General features: G+C 38.4%; 1 protein-coding gene across 8 annotated transcripts in view; it reads right to left on the bottom strand.

The window, feature by feature from the left end:
• The window catches only part of LTBP1 (latent transforming growth factor beta binding protein 1), a 196,775-nt gene that overhangs the window by 91,522 nt on the left and 86,710 nt on the right, over nt 1–18,543 (bottom strand). For 7 of the 8 annotated variants that reach the window (XM_065679916.1, XM_065679917.1, XM_065679918.1 and 4 more), the window contains 2 exons: nt 14,635–14,859; nt 11,062–11,339 (listed from right to left, as the gene is read on the bottom strand). In XM_065679916.1, the coding sequence (XP_065535988.1) occupies nt 11,062–11,339; nt 14,635–14,859 (503 nt within the window). The remainder of the gene's footprint in view (nt 1–11,061; nt 11,340–14,634; nt 14,860–18,543) is intronic. The other variant, XM_065679920.1, reaches the window with a different exon arrangement.

Below are 18,543 nucleotides of genomic sequence, written 5' to 3'. Positions count from 1 at the left end.
TGCTCACTGCTGCTGAGCCCTCAGCTCAAGATTGTTGGCTCATCCTATAGAACAGGCTGTGGCCTTGTGGTTGCTTTCACTTTCAGCTGATAATCTGGTCACTCTGCATCGGGTGTGAATGCACAGGCACTGGTAGCTTCCTCCAACCTTCCCATAATGTTTTAAGCTTATTGACACCCATGAGTCAGTGATGTTTCTGAAGTACAGTGTTACTCTGTGTAGCTTCACAGTCTGACTACTAACAGGCTATCCCCACAACGTCAGGGCTCTGACTCATCAGAACGTCCCCTCCTTGCCCTGGGAAGGGTGGCAAGGCCTCAGCCCAGCCATCTCCTCTGCCTCTTTTTCCATAGATGCTCCCCAGGTGCCTCCTGAAATATCTCAGCAACAAATTAAAAGCAGCACCACTTCACTGTTTAAACATCAAAATGTAAAGTGCAGCCCGCAGGAGCTCAGTACTTGCTGCATGTGAAGCTTAGACATCTGTCAAAGGATGTGTGAGCAGCTGGGAGTATCCTGTTCCAGTAAAAGCCTCTCTTGTGAAATGTGTTTTTAGTACCAAGGCAACTTACTGAAGTTACGGTGTGCCTCTGCACATCATCCCTATAGAAGTAGTTAGCACCAGTTCTGCTTTGAGTGACACACAAACAGCATAAAAAACAGAGCGGCCAAACAGGTTAATAGAGACTGCTCACTTTGTGGAACTTCAGGAGTCACACTTTCACACTACTGTCTGCAGAGGATCTTCTGACATTTTCCCATGTTCCAAGAGGTGAGAAACAGTCAACACCTGGATGATTAAGACCATAGATTATCTAAGCAAGTCCCACCTTTCAGATGCAGGTCTAGGCATACACTATTTGAACATGCGTCTGTCAGGCTGTCTTGCACTTCCCTGTCTTGGGCAGTGGCTGGATTAGTACAAGATTGACCACTTCTTATCAGTCAGAACCTGTTAAGCTCTGTTTCGAAGAAACAGCTCTTGGCCTGGCACTTAACAAAGGTCCTCAAGCAGCACAAACAGGGAATTCTGCTCAACTCCCTCTGCTGCAGCAACTTCGATGCTTTCAAAACTGGAACTAGCTCTCTTAACTGCCTTTGGCTAGACGATGTACAGATTTTACTGCGTTACCAGAAGCTCAAAAATCCTCCAACTAAAGAGTATTCATAATTCCTCTTCCAAGTAGCTGTCCTAAACCCGGAGAATTCAGGCTGCATCTTTACACAATGATGGTTTCTCAACTCGCATCTCATGCGAACATGCTCTAGGAAGAACCGTTCTACTTTATAATCACAGCTACTCAGTTTTATAATTACAGCTGCTCAATTCCTTTTCTAGCATTGGGACTGCTACTGCAAAGACTGCGAAGCCACTTACTAAAGTCATATACTGTGGCTGGTTTTGAGTCAGCTAAGCCACTTTGCACTTGACTCTTGTCCCCACCTTGTACCTCAGTTTCACAAATCTCTCTCTGAAAACAAGTGGGAGGAATCAAGGCTGGTGCTGCACCTCCCCTTATGATCTCAGAAATGGAGCATTTGGGCAGCAAGGCACATTACCTAACACTCAGTGTTTCTCTGCAAGGTCACAAGCATCAAGGACACATCCCAGCAGCTTGTGTCAAGGTAAGACACCACTAACATGAGAGCCAACATGCCATCATGGACTGGTTGGGTTTGGCTTTTTTTCTTTTTCCCCAGAACGGAAAAGGTGTCATTTAGTAGTAGTAAATTAAAAGCATATAAAACAAAGAAGAAGGAAAAAAAAAAAAGAGAAGGAAGATGGACTACAGCCCACTTTTAGTTTAGGTGTGGTGCTACAGCATTTGCACTCTACTGAAAATCATGATCTCTGTGGTCATAATTTTTTCAAATTTTCATATAAAAACCATGAGCAAAAATAAGTATGCCAAAGTCTGAGTCATCTGGCAACTGTGGTTTGTAGTCCTGTCAGTAAGAATTGGCAATGATTAAAGCTGCTGCTCCCATTGCCTCTATGGTGGATTAAAGCTTGAAGAATCAATGATAACTTTGTTAATGTGCAGATCATTGTAGAAACTGGCCAGGGAGGAAAAGCAACTGCCACATGGGACTCCCAGTTGTGTTAGATCTGTGTCATTTTGGAGCTATACATCAGAAAAAATGACTGCTCTGTAAAGTCCCAAGCCAAGCAGAAACAGAGTTTGTCTGTGGCTAATAAACCCTGATTTCTCTAAACCTGTATTGGAAGTACATCTGATAGTGCTTCAGATACTCCCAATACTCATGGTACTGCACAAACTGTTTCCCAGCCAGCTACAGTTTCTTAAGATGCTCCTCCCTTTCACAAATCCTAAGCATCAATGAACCAAAGCTATTTCTACAGGTCTCAAAACCTTTTAGGTAATTTCTGTCCACTTCAAGAGTCTTACACACTTCCACACTGAGAACAACTCAGTTCTTCAGACAGTCTCTTCCAGTCTCTGAGTCACAAGTGACTAGGAAAGTCACTTGGGGGAATCCATAACTATTTTTAGTTTGTCTCACCATTCAACACAACTTCAACACATAAATATAAACCTAAAATAAGCAGGGAAGCTAAAGACAAGCATACAGCTCACACTATGCATGAAGATGATGACATTCCCTAAGCGTAGGTTTATACTTTTCTATCCATCATCCACACACATTTTAAACTAATCTGGCCTGTATTCCTGAGGGCTTCTGGAAAAGAGAATAGATTTTCATGAATGATACCTCTGTCAGAAGCTAATGATTTACAGATAATTCTTATTGGTTCAGAATGCAGAGAAGTCATGAAGGACTGGTATAAAAGAGCTCAACTGTGCTGAAAGAGGCTCAGCAGTAGCAGCAATATGAGCACACATGGTACTGCTATAAAACAAAGTTCTTCCTGGGTAAAGCACTCACAGACACTGAAAGTATTGTTTCGAATTCACATATTTTTCCCCATGCGTGCCTGGGCTTCTATGCCAATATTTTATATAACTGAAGGAAATACTGAATATTCCTACTGATAGACTGAAGTTCTGGCTGTCCCTGTGATGGTGCACAAAGACCAGCCCAAGCCACACCATGTCTTTGGTCCTCTGTCCAGACCCCAGCCTCTGCACTATCTCCACAGTCTTGGAGAGCTTAATAGTATTGGAGTTGTGCACTGCCTCCAGGCTTTCATGTGTTCTTCAATGCCAGGGAAAAGGAAGGATTATATCCTCAAAATCCCTCTGCTAAGGCAGCAGAAGAAATTTATTCAGCTCCCTGTAAAGTGCAGTAGAGAGCCCAGTCTGGCAATTAGTCCCAGGGCAACTGCAAAGAATTCTGGCCAAGGGACCACATGTCCTGGGACTCCCACTCCTGCCTGACCCATCTACAAATCCCTGTCATAAGCTGTTAGTTAAAACCACAATGCAGGCATAAATAAAGGAGTGTCACATGATTATGATTGAAATTGATAGGTGCTTTGCCTGGGTTAATAGCTAATGACTCTAGGATTCAGCTCAAAAGACTGCATTTCACATACCACAATAGCAGAAGTGAATGGATACACTGTTTAACTTTCTGTAAACTATTCAACAGGCACAGACCTTGGATTGTTGCTTTTTCTTTTTTTCCTATAGGCATGACAGAGTAAGAAACCTCAAACTTAATAAACAGTATTACTGAAACAATTAACAAACATACTTAATTAGCTTATTGACCAGCTGAATGACAGGTAGTTACAAATGAAGACTATTATCCCATGAAGCGCTGGTTCACTAACAGGCATTGTCTCATAAGCAGAGGAGAAAAACTTAAATACTTCCAGACTTTCTAAAAGAACTGGTAAAGAATTTATTTTGGCTTTAGCAGAACATTCTTTGTAGGCAAGTAAAAATTATCCAGCTTTCTTATATTTGAGTAATTAAAACAATGTTTGGTGTTTTTGGTATCTGATACATCTTTAATCTTCTGATATTTCAGGGTATTGGTCTTGCAAAGAATCTATTGCGAATGAAGCATTAATCCTGGAAATGAATCCGCACTGATTTCTGACAGTCTATTTGTTTAAGAAGTTCAGAAGCCAAACCATGAGCTTCAAGGAATTCCAGACAGTTATTTTATGAGATGGTATTTTTAAGACTATTCTAAAGAAAAAAAGTTTTAAAACTTCTCTAAGAAAAAAAGCACCAGTATAAAGCACAGAATTTTACTTATATCATTTTTCCTGCCTAAGGAATATGAATAGGGAAGTTCATTTCATACACCTGTCAAAAAATGAAAATACCTGAAATTTACCACCATAGGAAATGTTTTGCTAAAACTAAACAATGATATTTATGCAATTGAATGAATGATTTCAACTGGGATATTACTACTGTTATTGCCTCCAGACTACATATACTAAAGTCATTGCATGTAGTAGTATCTATACCTTAGGCTGTGTATTAAGAGTTATCATATGCTGAACCCAGGACACATTTGAATGCACATATGTTTTGATGACACTGAAAAAATTGATAATCTTCATAATTCTCTGTAAGTTTTTACAAGTATTCACCATTAATGTTATTTAGCTTAATTTTAAAAAATATATAAAAATACGCTTCTATTGTCTGCTATAGCTGATATGTTTCTCTTTAATATAATTTGCCAAAGTATTACTATAATACACCAAATTTCACCTCAATAACAGAGCTACTCTAATTCAGGCATTCATACAGATCTTTTCTGCAACACATTTCAAAGTACTTTGCAAGGGAAGCAGAAAGCATTATTTAGCAAACAACGGACAAGCAAGGAGTGGGACATATGCCCAAAACACTGCAACTTGTAACTGGTCTGAATTTAAAATACCTCAATAAAAGGAGGGATCAGAGACAGTAATGTTTAAATTCTTTCAGTGATCACTTTAGAGAACAGTGCAGCTCCTCTCAGCAGTTACACAGCACAACTGAGGGACAGTGAGGAGCAATGAACAAGTGTAGACAGACATGACTTCTTTGCCAGCTTCTTTTATGGACATTTAGGCATATGTTGCCTTCAGCCAGATAACCAACTTCGGTATCTGTCTCTCTTCAGAATAACAACTCTTTTTTAATTTTGTTCTTATATTACAGATGCTGAGTTGACCAGAAATCTCCTTTAGTAAAACTGGTACTCAAAAATATCTGCTGAAATGAACAGCATTACTTGCAAATCTAGTCAGAAAGAATCTGCTTTAGAGAAATTTGGAAATAACCAGCTTCTCCAATTTCATGCTGCTTGCAAAAAATGTCTCTCTCTTTACAGTTAAGCAAATAAAGGGACAAATCAATTTTGAAGAAAAAGTTACTTTTTTAGTCTAAATACTGAAATGCAGTAACTATATGAAAACACATGAGTATCTTAGTAGACACTTCAAAGTGATCTTTGCAAAAAAAAAAGTGATAATTATATTCTGAAATGGTAGGCATCTGCATTCTTTTCTCAATACAAATGCAAAGTAAACATATGCAAAATTAAGAGGACTCAAGATTACTAACACAATCTTTACTAGGTGCACCACTGACACTGTAGAAGTATTTTGGGAAATAAGGAGATAATCTGTGTCATAATAAAGGTAGAATCAAAATAAAAACCAGCCAAAGAGGAGGAATTACAGAAGAGAAGCAGCATAATCTCATATGCTTGCTTTTTAAATATGACGTAAACAGTCAGTGGTCTAAGATGACTAACTCCTTGGATTTCAGAAATACAGGACTACACGGCTGTAAAGGAGCTTGCAGGACACCACATCCAGTCTCCAGCTTTTAAAGACACTGTAACATACAGTGCTCCCCAGAAATTCACCGTTCTCCATCTTAAATGGGATTTTTTTTATCCTACTGCTTCCATTGCATCTGTTTCCCAACCTCAAGGCTCTGTTTTCTCAATGTAATTTTCTATATAATAAGGTGCAAGTTTAGGTAAAGGTTTATTTCCTATGTTTTTATGACAACGAGAAGTTTCTGGCCTGTAGCTTAACTGTTAGTTTATTATAGAACCTGCAAAAATCTTTTTGGTACTAGGAGAGCGTTTGATGAACCACAGCTTTTACAGGTCATATCATAGTAAGCTATCATATAACATGGTAAGCTATCCTGGAGCAATCACTATTAACATCTCCCATAGGAGAAATAATTGCTAAGTGTTCCACTTAGAGAAAATAGAGGCAGCCAGGAAAAGTGAACTGACTTGAATAGAAAAGAGAACCATCAAGAACATTATTTGCTGCCCATATTACTTTTAAAAAATTAAAATATTAATACTACTTTTACAGTTGCTCTTTTCTCTCTATTTCTCAATGCTGAGGACACTTCAGAAACCACTCACAATTAAGCAATACATACATACATGTGTATATGTATTTATTAAACCATACGTCTTTACTCTAAAACTATGAAATTTCATTCTTCTAGCCCCAGTCTCTCTCCTCCTGTCCTTCTAAGCTTGTAGACTGACATTTTCACACATCACTTACTACACTTTCCTCATGGGCATGAGACAGTACAGCTACATCAATAGGAGGTCTGGAAGAAATGTGTTGTTAATTAGAAGTGATTGTAGGCCTGAGAATACAACTAGATTCTTCAACTATTTGCACCACAATGTCCTCCAAGCTTTAGTTCAGGGTGGCTCCAGTTGTGGACTTTTAACACTGTGCACACTGTTGGAAATGCACTGCAGAAAATACGCCCCTGCTCTCTTGGGATTTGAGTACAACAACTATCCTGTTTTTACAGGACTACTGGTTTTGGATGAGATACATTAAACGAATTTAACTAAGGTGGGGTGCAGAAGAATGTGTTGGGAGTTGAAAAATATTCCACAGAAAGTTGGGAAGAAACCCAAAGTATTAAAAGCAGAGGACCTATAATTGAAGACCAGCTGAAATTCAAGGAAGAAGGAGAAAACGAAGTTGGAGAGAATCACAGAATGGTAGAGGCGACATACATACAAAATCACAGCAGAGATTCTAATACTGGTTTTATCCTGTGCTTTTACCCTGGACCAAAAGTAATTTCAGCAAAATCTTTGTTAACTTGATTCATTTGCCTACAAGAGGCCACACACATATCCTTCCATCGATGTGCTCTGTAGATGGTAAAGTCCCCTCTGATCCTGGGACATTTAATAAAACATTTCTGAAGCCAAACATGCAATCCACCCTACAAAAAATAAATGTAAAACACTGATGATTGTTGAAAAAAAGTACAGATATTCATATTAACCAGCATAAACTCCAGAAAGGACTTGTGACACGTTAGTACTGATAGGGAAAGATCAGTTTAGCATCTTGTCTGAACAGATAGAGAATCCTCCATTTATCAAAATAAGTATAAAAGAAATGGAAAACCAAATTCTTTTAGAACTCAGATTCAGGTGAATGAATCACTTAAACCTATATTTATGCAAGGTTTCAACTCCCGTTCTAAATTGAACCGTTAAATTAAATAACAAAAGGTCTCCGAAATCCTTACTATGCTCTTCTCCAAGACTGACACTGAAAGGATCAATGAAATTTGTGAAAAAAATGAGAACATACATTATTCTAAACTAGGAGGCACAACCTTTTCTTGAGAGCATGGAAAACACATTTTTTCCAGAGAAATACTGAAAAAAATATATATATATATAAATAGGAGACTGAACATTTAGTAGGATTCCAAGTCAGGTATGAGAGCAATGCAAGCTTACTTGCATTTTTCTCCCACTTTACAAGGAACATGTTACTGTCTTTTGGTTGAGTAAGCTTCAGTTTCAAAACCATTGTAATGTGAGGGGCATGCACAGGACAGAAAGTTTTAGCTATCTGTCCTGGGTTCAGCAGTAGCAGTCATTTTTCTCCTTCTTAGTAGCTGGTGCAGTGCTGTGGTTTTGACTTTCAGCCTGGGAACAGTTCTGATAACACCAATGTTTTTAGTTGTTGCTCAGTAACATTTATGCTGGCCAAAGACATTCTGAGTCTCATGTTTTGCCAGGGAGAAGGGGAAGCTGGGAGGAAGCAGAGACAGGACACCTGACCCAAACTAGCCAAAGGAGTATTCCCTTTGTCACGTCATGCCCAGGACGTAGAACTGGGGGCAGTTACCCGGAAGGGTTAGATCACTGCCAGGGTCAGGCTGGGTATCGGTTGGCGGGTGGTGAGCGGTTGTACCCTCTTCCCTTGTTATTTCCCTTATCATTATTATCATTGGTGGTAGCAGCAGTGATTTGTGTTATACCTTAGTTACTGGACTGTTCTTATCTCAGCCCATGGGAGTTACACTGTTACAATTCTCCTCCCCATTCCTCTGGGGGGGGGGGGGGGGAGGAAGGGGGAGGAGTGAGACAGCGGGCTGCGTGGGTGAGTTGCCGACTGGGCTTAAACCACGACACTATGTCATTTGAAATACCTCACTCATGCATGTGGCAGAAAGAATAGGCAGGAAACTGCTCAAGCATAAGAGGTCAGAGATAAAAGATTCCAAGTCTAACACTGAGGAAGAAATTTTGTCTTGAGGACAATAAGGGGGCTGGAGCACCTCCCATACAAAGACAGGCTAAGAGAACTGCGGGAGTTCAGCCTGGAGAAGGCTGTCTAGTGACCTCATAGCAGCTTTCCAATATCTTAAGGGGCTTACAAAGATGCTGGAGAGGGACCCTTCATCAGGGACTGTAGTGATAAGACAAGGGGTAATGAGTTTAAACTTAAACAGGGGAAGTTCAGGTTAGATATAAGGAAGAAATTATTTACTGAGAGGGTGGTGAGGCACTGGAACAGGCTGCCCAAAGACGTGGTGAATGCTCCATCCCTGGCGCTGTTCAAGGCAAGGCTGGACAGAGGCTTGCGCAACACGGTCTAGTGTGAGGTGTCCCTGACCATGGCAGGTGGGTAGAACTAGATGGTCTTAAGGTCCTTTCTAACCCAAACCATTCTATGATTCTTTGATATAAGTGTAAATAGAAATACAAGTTAATAACAAACAACTATTAACTTTCATAATTATTTCCAGAATGTTATGATTGCACATTACAATGCTGTATTTGCTAGATCTCTCATTCTTAGGAAACAACAGAGAAACAAAGGTTGTTTGACACAGGTCCTGCTTCATTTGTCATGTAAAATCCATGAACCTTCATTTGAACATGTGCTTCCACACTTGTTCAAAGAACAAATCCATGGTTTTACTATTCCCGAAACAGACAAGGATGAAGAGCTCATCAATATAAATAAACACTGGATCCCAAATGAAGCATTTAACAATTAGTGAGTACTAGCCTTTAATGTTCCATACACAAAGTTAACTCTGCTCTTCTAGAAACATTCTTGGGCCATGACAACATTCAAAATCTACATTTTCCATTGCATTTCTTTCAGAATTAATTGTTTTTAAACACCCTTACATGGTGACCTAGCATAAACAGATTTTGGAATCTTTACTTCCACACCACTGACTTCTGACTAGAGTTTATTGTGTCACTAGTAGGAATGCTACAACACTGTGAAGAAGCCACTCACTGAAAGGGAAAGAGAAAAAGAGAAAACATTTTGCAGGAAAAAAAGTTTATTCTTTGGAACTGGCAAAGGATGACAGATGAAGGAACTGTGATTTAAGACTGAGGTTTCAGAAGGTAACTGCTATCACTACCTTGGGATCTGCCACCTATGTTACTCTCACCCTGCTTCTGACTGCATCCTGCTTCTTCCTGTCCCCCATCACCAATCCTCTCCAAAGATTCATGCCCCTCTGAGTCAGGTCTCTTCTTCCCCCCACCCTCCCCTTCCCCCACCCTTTTTTTTTATTTCCAGGGCATGAGTACTGCTTGGGAGTCATGAGAGAGTTTCCTTCGATTCTAATGCTTGGCATCACAGCATTCACTGACAGCTAGAACACTTGTAAAGGACATTTTGCTCCAGTTATGCATTTCAGGGATGCATTTCACCATACTCTGTGCAGGTGAAATCCAAATATTTGTGGAATATATTGGAAATATATTTTCAGATGCTTGAAAATCAGCTAACTTTGGGTTCATGTTACTGGAAGGACCAAAAGCAGAGTGACCTTTGTAGTAAATTTAAGTTTCTATTTCAAAGCATACAGATGATCCCAATCTTCACCAAAAAAGTCATAAATTATTTTTTAACCTGAGTAAAACAGCATATTCATTCCCTAACATCATCCCTAAAAAAAAAAAAAAAGTGATTTTTCTAAAACCTCCAAAAAATTTTCAGCCTGAGGCCCAAATTCAGCTACCAAAAAAAAAAAAAAAAAAAAATTGATCTCAAAACATCAGATTTCAGCACAGTGATAAGCAATAAATCACAGGGCCTTGCTAACTTTTTAACAATTTGTTTTTCCCCTCTCTCTGTATATTTACACAGATATGCAAAGACGATAATGCTGTGTCACCTATTAAAATGCTTTCAAGAGCTGAAGGAAGATGTGCGACTTTGAATAGTCAAATGTAAAAACTGATGTGAACATATTACTTTAAACTGAACTAAGATTTTATTGCTCTATCAAACATTCCATTGTTTTTTCTGGGTTTTTTTACCCCATTCAATGCTCACATTTCAACAGATTCAAAATATTAGCCTACAATACTGTAAAACATATGAAGTTGTTGAATAGGAATCTCAATGAAAGCTGCAGCTCCTGGAAAAATATTGGCTGTTGAGATACACATGCAAAAAAAGCAAATTAACATTAAACCAAAGGACAGTACACGGTATGAAAGATGGTATAACCTCAGTTGCTCAATCAGGAAAGATAAAGCTAGGATTTAAGTAGTGTTTTTTTATTTGCAGAAATAGCTTATAAATAGAGAAGTTAGAATAGGCTAGAATAAAAAAATCAGAACATCAGGGATCCAAGTCCACAGAAAATAAGGATACTAGCTTGAAGAAAAAGGATGTTCAGAACATTGCTGTCTTGTAACAATTTTATAGTCTGAAAATCATTTTCTTTTGGAAAATAATAACAAATGTGCCCCTTCCCAGGGATGAGTGAAGATTTTTCCTTCATCTATAACACTGTTTTAAAACTACCTGTCTCAAAAGCCTGAGCACAATTTTCTTACCTGTGTCCCAACAGTCTCTTGGAAGCAGCGCCCAAGCTGAGTTTTAACTGAAACAGGAAACATATGAGGAATGGGTTGTTGATTTGTGTAAGAAGAATGTCCTTTCTGGGTCTTCTGATACGGAAGACCTTGGTAAGAGACCTGTGGATGTACTGGCTGAGGTACTTTCGCTTTTTGTCCTGTTGATGTGCTGTCAACTCTTGAAACTTGATGGATCTGAACTGAGGCTTCAGGGGGATGTTTCACATGGATATTCACTATGTTAGGAGGGAACTTCACTAAATAATTGAAGGAAAAACACATAAGAAAAATTGGTAGTAAAATATGTCAAAAAAGGTATCTTAGGCACCTCTAAGACATTTATTTTTGTACATCAGAATTTTTACAGAGTGCCATAAAGGGAGTGAAATATAAATGAAGTCCAAATTTGGGGGTTAGAGGGAAGGATGAAAGAACACATAGACTTTCATTAACAAAGCAAGAAAATGAAAACTGCACACAGGAAAGAATGACATTATAGGACTGTAAAGATTGCTACACAAACATGGATGTCCAAATTGGCTTGTGTGACATTAATATTTGTGGTCATACTGTGTAATAAGAATCCCATTCAAAGTTCCAGAATTCAAACTGTACTGGGTTATTTTTGGATATATAGTAACCTTTATTTTCTTTTTCAAATCCATCATCTTTCTCTGGAACAGAGAAACAGCTTCAAATTTCATCTCTTCACCTTTATATACCTGCCAAGTCCTGAGTTTGCCCCTGAAAGAGTTGCCAGCAACTGAACCATCTAAAATCACCACTCCCTTTGCTGAACTTTGAATTCAGGATTTGGCACATAAAGAGGGAGGAAATGTTTTTCAGATACTTCTGTTTTTAAATACAGTTGTAGTTTTAAGTCTGGGTATATAGACTGAGACCCTCCTGTCAATGCAATGTGCACAGAACTGTTTCTGGCCCGCAAGCCTCTTTTCATTGGATGCCCTTTAAACATGTAACTTAAATTACTGATGGGGGAGAGGGAACAGACAGGAGAGTTGTGTACAAAGTTCTATAGTTTGTAAGCTGCGTAACAGTTAGCTTTTACTGTGTCTGACTGGGTCTATCTAGTCAGCATGTACTGCACAGACTACTTGAGGCCAGGCAATGCATTAGGCATAACAGCCCTTCCAAACATCAAGAACCAAAAATTATCATCTGACATACTTTTTCTACAATGCATATGGGATTGTTGAGTCTTTTGAATTGTTTCCTTGACTCCAGGAGGCCAGACTGCTCTTTGGAACTTGACTGGACTTCTTAGGAACTTGATTTTCAGTTCTTATTTCAACCTCACAGCTACACTTCCAAGGAAGTGTATTTCATTTATTTAGGTGTTTTAAAATTACATGATTTTGTAGAGATAGCTTTTGGTTTTCATATTACTTTTATTTCTCTGGGAACATTTTTAGTATTAATCAGTCTCACACAGGAATTCCTTAAAAGAAACAAACGTATTTTTACTCTGCCCTGCATTGTTTCATATATGAAAATATGAAAAACATATTGCAGATGAAGCACCAGCAATAAAGTAGCAGAAAGTCAGCAAAACGTGGCTGCAGGGCCCTAACAGCTCTTCAGATCTTGCCTGTATCAGGAAACAACCTTCAAGCAAAACTTATACTGCATGAGTTCTGTTACAGGTACACTCACAAGGAAAGGTCCAGTGTTACAAGGAGCAGCTGTAGGACCCTTCTTAGGCTATTAGACTGGTTTTGCATAGTCTGGCTGTGAAAAGAACAAAACTCACCCCAATGTAACTACTAACATATATTTTTATGTACGAAGATGGATCCCTTCAACTAGTTTCTCCATCCAGCTGATAAATCTACAAAATATATTAGCCCTCAAAAGAAATCTCTGAATTGCACTGCTTTAATCCATTAATCCACCTGGAGATGTTCAGATGCTTAAAACATCAAATTTAAGCTGGTTCCTCCCATGTAGTATTATTACCACAATCCTCTCCAGGTCTTGGATCATTGCCTAGATGTGCCGATTATTTTTTTATTTCTGCCAGCCATTTCAGGATAAAATGTTTTATTCTTTCCTTGAAAGAAAAGAAACATTCCTCTGTCAACAATCCAACATCCGCATTTGGGCACATAAAGAGAAGAAAAGGCATTGTGACTGCTGATGGTTCTGATGAAGACTAGAGGGCCAGGAAAAAAAATAATATTTAAGAGGTCAGACTCTTCAGCAATGAGAAGTCTTTTGTGTGTTTTAAGACAGCAACTCCAAATCTGAAAAAAAACCCTGCGTCTTAAAATTATTTTACGGTCCACCATATTGTCTGAAATAATTTGTTCAGGAATGAAACAGTCACAGAAATAAATTGCTGCTTTGCTAAGTGTCTAGGCAATTATAAATTACATTCTCCTTTCCCTCCCCCCCCCCCCCTTTTTTTTGTCTTTTAGAGTCAGAAAAGTTCTGGGTAGCTTTAGGGACTAATACTCCATCATATCAGTGGAAAATATTTCCCAGTGGACTGTATAGCAGTCCCTAGAGAGCAGACCCATTGAACAGATGGAGCAGATACTTAAAAACGTTTATAAAATAGTGTTTTTCCAGGAGAATACTGTCAACACTTCCTTCACAGCTATGTCCCTTTCTGGAAACAGAAATACTACATTAGATTACGTTTTATCACAAACACACAAATAGTTTGGCCTCTTTTAGCAAAGTTATTCAGCAACTAGCTGCCAACAACTGAGCCTCCTCACATCTTTCCCCCATATATTTTGTTTTTACTCAGAGGTAACAATATTGGAGAGGTAATTGTAAAAACACCCTTGACAAGAAAGAAAAAGCAATCTGGCAATTCAAACAAACATTATTTGCCTGGGCAAAATGTGATTAACATTACAGCTTTTCTTGTTTCTGATGCTCTGCCTTCTTCACAGCATCAGCAGTAGGAAATCCCTACCGTTTTTATATGATATTGTTATATGACCTGGAAAGAATGTTCTATTTAATTGAATCATATCATGGCCTATCTACATGAAAAAGTTAACCATAAAACTAACTTAGAGACTCTACCAAGTGATATATACAAAGATAAACATGGATTGCAGTTTAACATTGATTTAAATTTTGTTAATTTGAAAAGCATTTTCTCTTCCCTCCACTAGAAATCAAAAAACTATGTGCTACTTTCTATCTACGTATACTGCAATTTATGGACTCTCTTCAGCCAGAATCATTCTCTTTTTGAATATGCCTGCACTCCTGGAAGAAGGCCCCTGCATTATCTTTAGACTCTGTAATCTCCATTAGATTCCACTGAAAGTAAAGTAAATTTAGCTATAAACTCTTTTCAATAGCACTGTTATTGCTTATAATTTCAGCCATTAAGCAAAATACTTTCTAGTCATTCTGGTGAGCTCATGACTTAAGTGGTGTGTCAAGATTCACACTACGTAGACAGACCATTGTCTTTACTGGTTGGATATCTAAGATAAAATTAATTAAATAATATTAATAAAATTAATCAACTCTAAAGGAAAAAATGTCTATCAAGAAAAAAGTTACCTTTAACACCTTGCTGTCCAGACATCGTCAGTGGTAGAGTATGAGTAGAGTGGATAATTTGTGATCCTACAGCCTTGTTCACCTGCTGTGGGTGATGGTAGAGTTTTTGAGCATTGGCAGTCTGTACAGGGATCTGACAGAGTTTACCGGTATAATTAGGAGGGCACTGGCATTTATCTCTAGAGCTACACTGGCCTCCATTCATGCACGGAAGGTGGCAAATAACTGAAATTAAAAAAGAAAGAAAAATTTTGTTAATGGCTTTAGCTTTAGTATTGTCTGACCGCATATCACACACAAGTTGAGTATAAAATGAGTAGTGCTGGGTCCTTCATTCCTAGAGCATCTGAAGAATGAGTATCCATCTGACATGTGCTTTTAATTGCATTGTGGTAGAACCACTTCCCTTCCCCTCCTTGTGACCTCTGCCTGTTCACACCTTCTTCCAATGACAAATCTCCTTTTGACCTCTGCCTATTTTGCATCTTCTCTCCATGACAACCATGCTAAGCACATTCTCCCCTTAGAAATTCTGGCTATTTTAGCCCATTAGGCTATTAAGCAAGATGTTAAATTAATGTACTGCTTGGCTGCACATCTTAATCACAGTTTTGTACAGGTATTTTTATTTAGACCATTTCCAAAAATCCTGGACCATCCACACTTCCCTGGAAGACTGTGGAAAAACTCACTGGGAAGTAGACAGTACTAAGGATAAATTTTCCATTTTCACTTTAAGCCTTGGTTGTACTCCGGAAAACCATGTCTTACTGAGTATCCAGATTTTTGCTTAACATTTTTCTCTCCAATAAAACAAGCTAATTTGTATACCCACCCACACAGATAATAAAAATATTGAGAGATTCTACTCAAATTATTTCAGAGACAAATTCCAAAGTATTAAAATATTTTAACTGCAATATAAAGACAAGGGTAATTACTTCTGTACCAGCCAGTACTTGCACATTTACAACAATATAAATGATCAAATGAAACATGAAAAATGTCAACATCAAATGAAAACATTTCTTAACTCAGCTAGAGACAGTAATAAGGCATGGTTCAGCACTTTCTAAAAATACAATGTGAGACTTTATAATCAACCATAATCTAGCTGAGCTGTCAACATTTTCAAGAACTAAATGATGTAAAAACAACAGAAAAAACACTGAGTTTTTGTGCAAGACAAACTAAGGTAATTTTTTGAGAAACCAAAGAATTCTTGAGAAATACCATACAGTGTCCATTTGTCAGCTCTAGGATAAGATTCGGACTAAAAATAAATAAATAAAAATCTAGACTTTGCTGTAATTATGGCCTTTTGCTGGACTGCTTGCTCAGCCTATACCGAATTACAATAAAAATGAGAAACTGGGGAGAATGAAAGGTAATTAGGAACCTAGTACTTACTATTCCAAGTAGTGTAATCTCTGGACAACCACAGCCTATTGCCATCATTAGCAACATAAAACGTTAGTATTGGAAAAGGTACCCCCTTGTGTTGTGAGTTGCAAGAAGACAAAGTAAGGCATTCAGCAGCTCAAAGAGCTCAAACCCAGCTGCGTAATTCATTTGGCCCAGAAAGCGCTCAAGAAACAGTGCAATCAGCCCAGCTTGTCACAGAGCACCCTCGTATTGACAGGGTCTGGAACGAAAATGCCTGATTGCCAGATAGGACCACATGCAAATGTAAACAGCCAGATTTGTTCTTCCACTCTGTTCTACAGATGTATATTTAATATTTTTCTTATCTCATATTTTCATTTCATATAAACTGACTGCAAGTACTTCAAGCTGTAGCACTCTGCTAAAAGGCCTAGTTGACTTAGGAAGGCTGCCCACACCAGTGCAGGCTTCGCTTTCCTGGGTGCCAGTGCTGTTGCGATTTCACCTGAGTGAACAGAAGACATCCTTAAAGAGTGGCTATTACTTTAGGGCAAAATGAAGGATTTTTGATCCCAGCAGTGATCAAAACCTGACAGCTAGTTGTCTCTCTCTGGTATCATTTCTCCCTGAGTAGCCATAAATGAGGAGGTTCACTGCAATGGCAACAACATACAAAGAATTTTAGGTACTTGTAGAGATCTGCCTGAGCAAGGTTGAAAGCTAAGGTGATTTTCCTGCAAAAATAACATTGCACAATAAACCAGTTTAAAGTAGCATTAAGGGGACAGCAATTTAGTGTTTTAAAGAAGTACAGTGAAACAAAGGCAAATAAAAAGTCTCACTGAGGGATGCCTTGAGTACAAGAAGCCTATGTTACAGGTCTTCTTCCCAACCTTCCTGGACTCGAGGCAACCAGGTAACATGCAAAATCCAGCTTTTAAACAGTATTAATATACCCAGTATCTCCACCAAAATACACTAATTTCTTCCAAACTCCTGTTTCTGTAAATGAGTGGGTGCCTGGAAGGCCATGTCACATGCATATCTCTGCATTACAGGATGGTCTTCAGGCTTTCCTCTCTTGCAGGAGTCCACTGGGTAATGAACGGGCATGTGAAAAGCTTTTGTTTTCAAGCAAAAAATACTGAAAATGCTAAAAAAAAAATTGGGAAGGTAAAATGCTGATAGAAAAGAGTTCATTCATGTCCTTTTTCGTAACCACTTGCCATGGATATTCACACAAATAACTTGTGCAAATAAGTGCAAACAAATGCCACTGAAAGGTCTAGTATGAGGTAAAAAATTTAGTGTCTCAGTATCTACATAAAACAGAAAATAAAAATTCCAAGCTGCCCACATCATCACATGATGAAAATCACTCAAATCAACTGATTTCTGAACTGTTATATTGATTTACATCTCTTGAAGGTTTGGCCTAATGTATGGGGAATGAACTTTGAATAAGAATACATTAAATCTATTCTGAGAATATAAAATTCTGTAGCAAAATAAATATTCTGAAACATACAACTGTACGTTACATTCAGCTGTGTAAAAAGAAATAGGATATGATCACCAGGCTAAACTGAAACCTTGATAATCTCAAATGGTAAATATTACGAGAACTTTTAGAAAAAGAAGAAACACTGAAAAACTATCTGATAATTTTAAATAGATAATAAACATGCACACACTAATTGCGGTGTTTTCTCATGTAGTTTACATCCAGGAGAAAGGGCTACATTTGATTATGACACAGGCACACACTTCACCAGAGATGGAATTACACACAGACCATTTGAGAAATGCGAACTGAAGGGAGGTAAGCCTCCAGAAAGGCAAAGGAAGGAAATACCACGTTTCCTCAACAAGGCGGTGGGAATCTCAGGTTAATAAAGACCAAAAAGCCCTGGGGAAAGGACCACTTAAGATAGGAACAGGATATAAAGCCAGGGTCTGTTTGAACAGCTCAGCTTCTGATGAAAGTTTCTTGATTTGTTTTGTTTTGTCATTGAGGTTAAAGAACTTAAACAAACAGAACGGCTGAACACTGCCAGAGGCATAGGGGACATTCCCAACAAAAACCAGACCCAAGCGCTGGGAGAGACCATCAGAAGATACTAGATTGCCCAGCTGTTGTATGTTCACAACTGGCATTCAGACAAAGGGCGCACTGGAGCTTGATTCTCACTAGGCTATTGCCATTACCTCTGAAAATGGGAGGAAAAAGATAAAAATATCCATCAGGATGTGAAATCCTGTAGCTGCTCAGAGTCTGATAAGAATGTGGAGATAGGCACGTACAAGATTACAAGAAATTTCAGATAACACATGGGTATGTCACACAAAAAATTAAAATATTAATGGAGCTAAGAAAGGCAACATATTTGTCACTTAGGTCTGCCATAAGCCAAGCCTCTCAATTGTCTCTTAAGGATCAGCCAATATATGATTGGGCAAATTTAACAATATCTTTATTGAATGAATATATAGCCTTTAGAAATGTAGGGACAGGTTTAAATG

The sequence above is a fragment of the Lathamus discolor genome, chromosome 5 (genome assembly GCF_037157495.1).
Source record: "Lathamus discolor isolate bLatDis1 chromosome 5, bLatDis1.hap1, whole genome shotgun sequence".
Classification (NCBI taxonomy): Eukaryota; Metazoa; Chordata; class Aves; order Psittaciformes; family Psittacidae; genus Lathamus; species Lathamus discolor.
The sequence above is the reverse complement of the archived record's forward strand: the minus strand, read 5'-3'. Positions and strand labels throughout refer to the sequence as shown.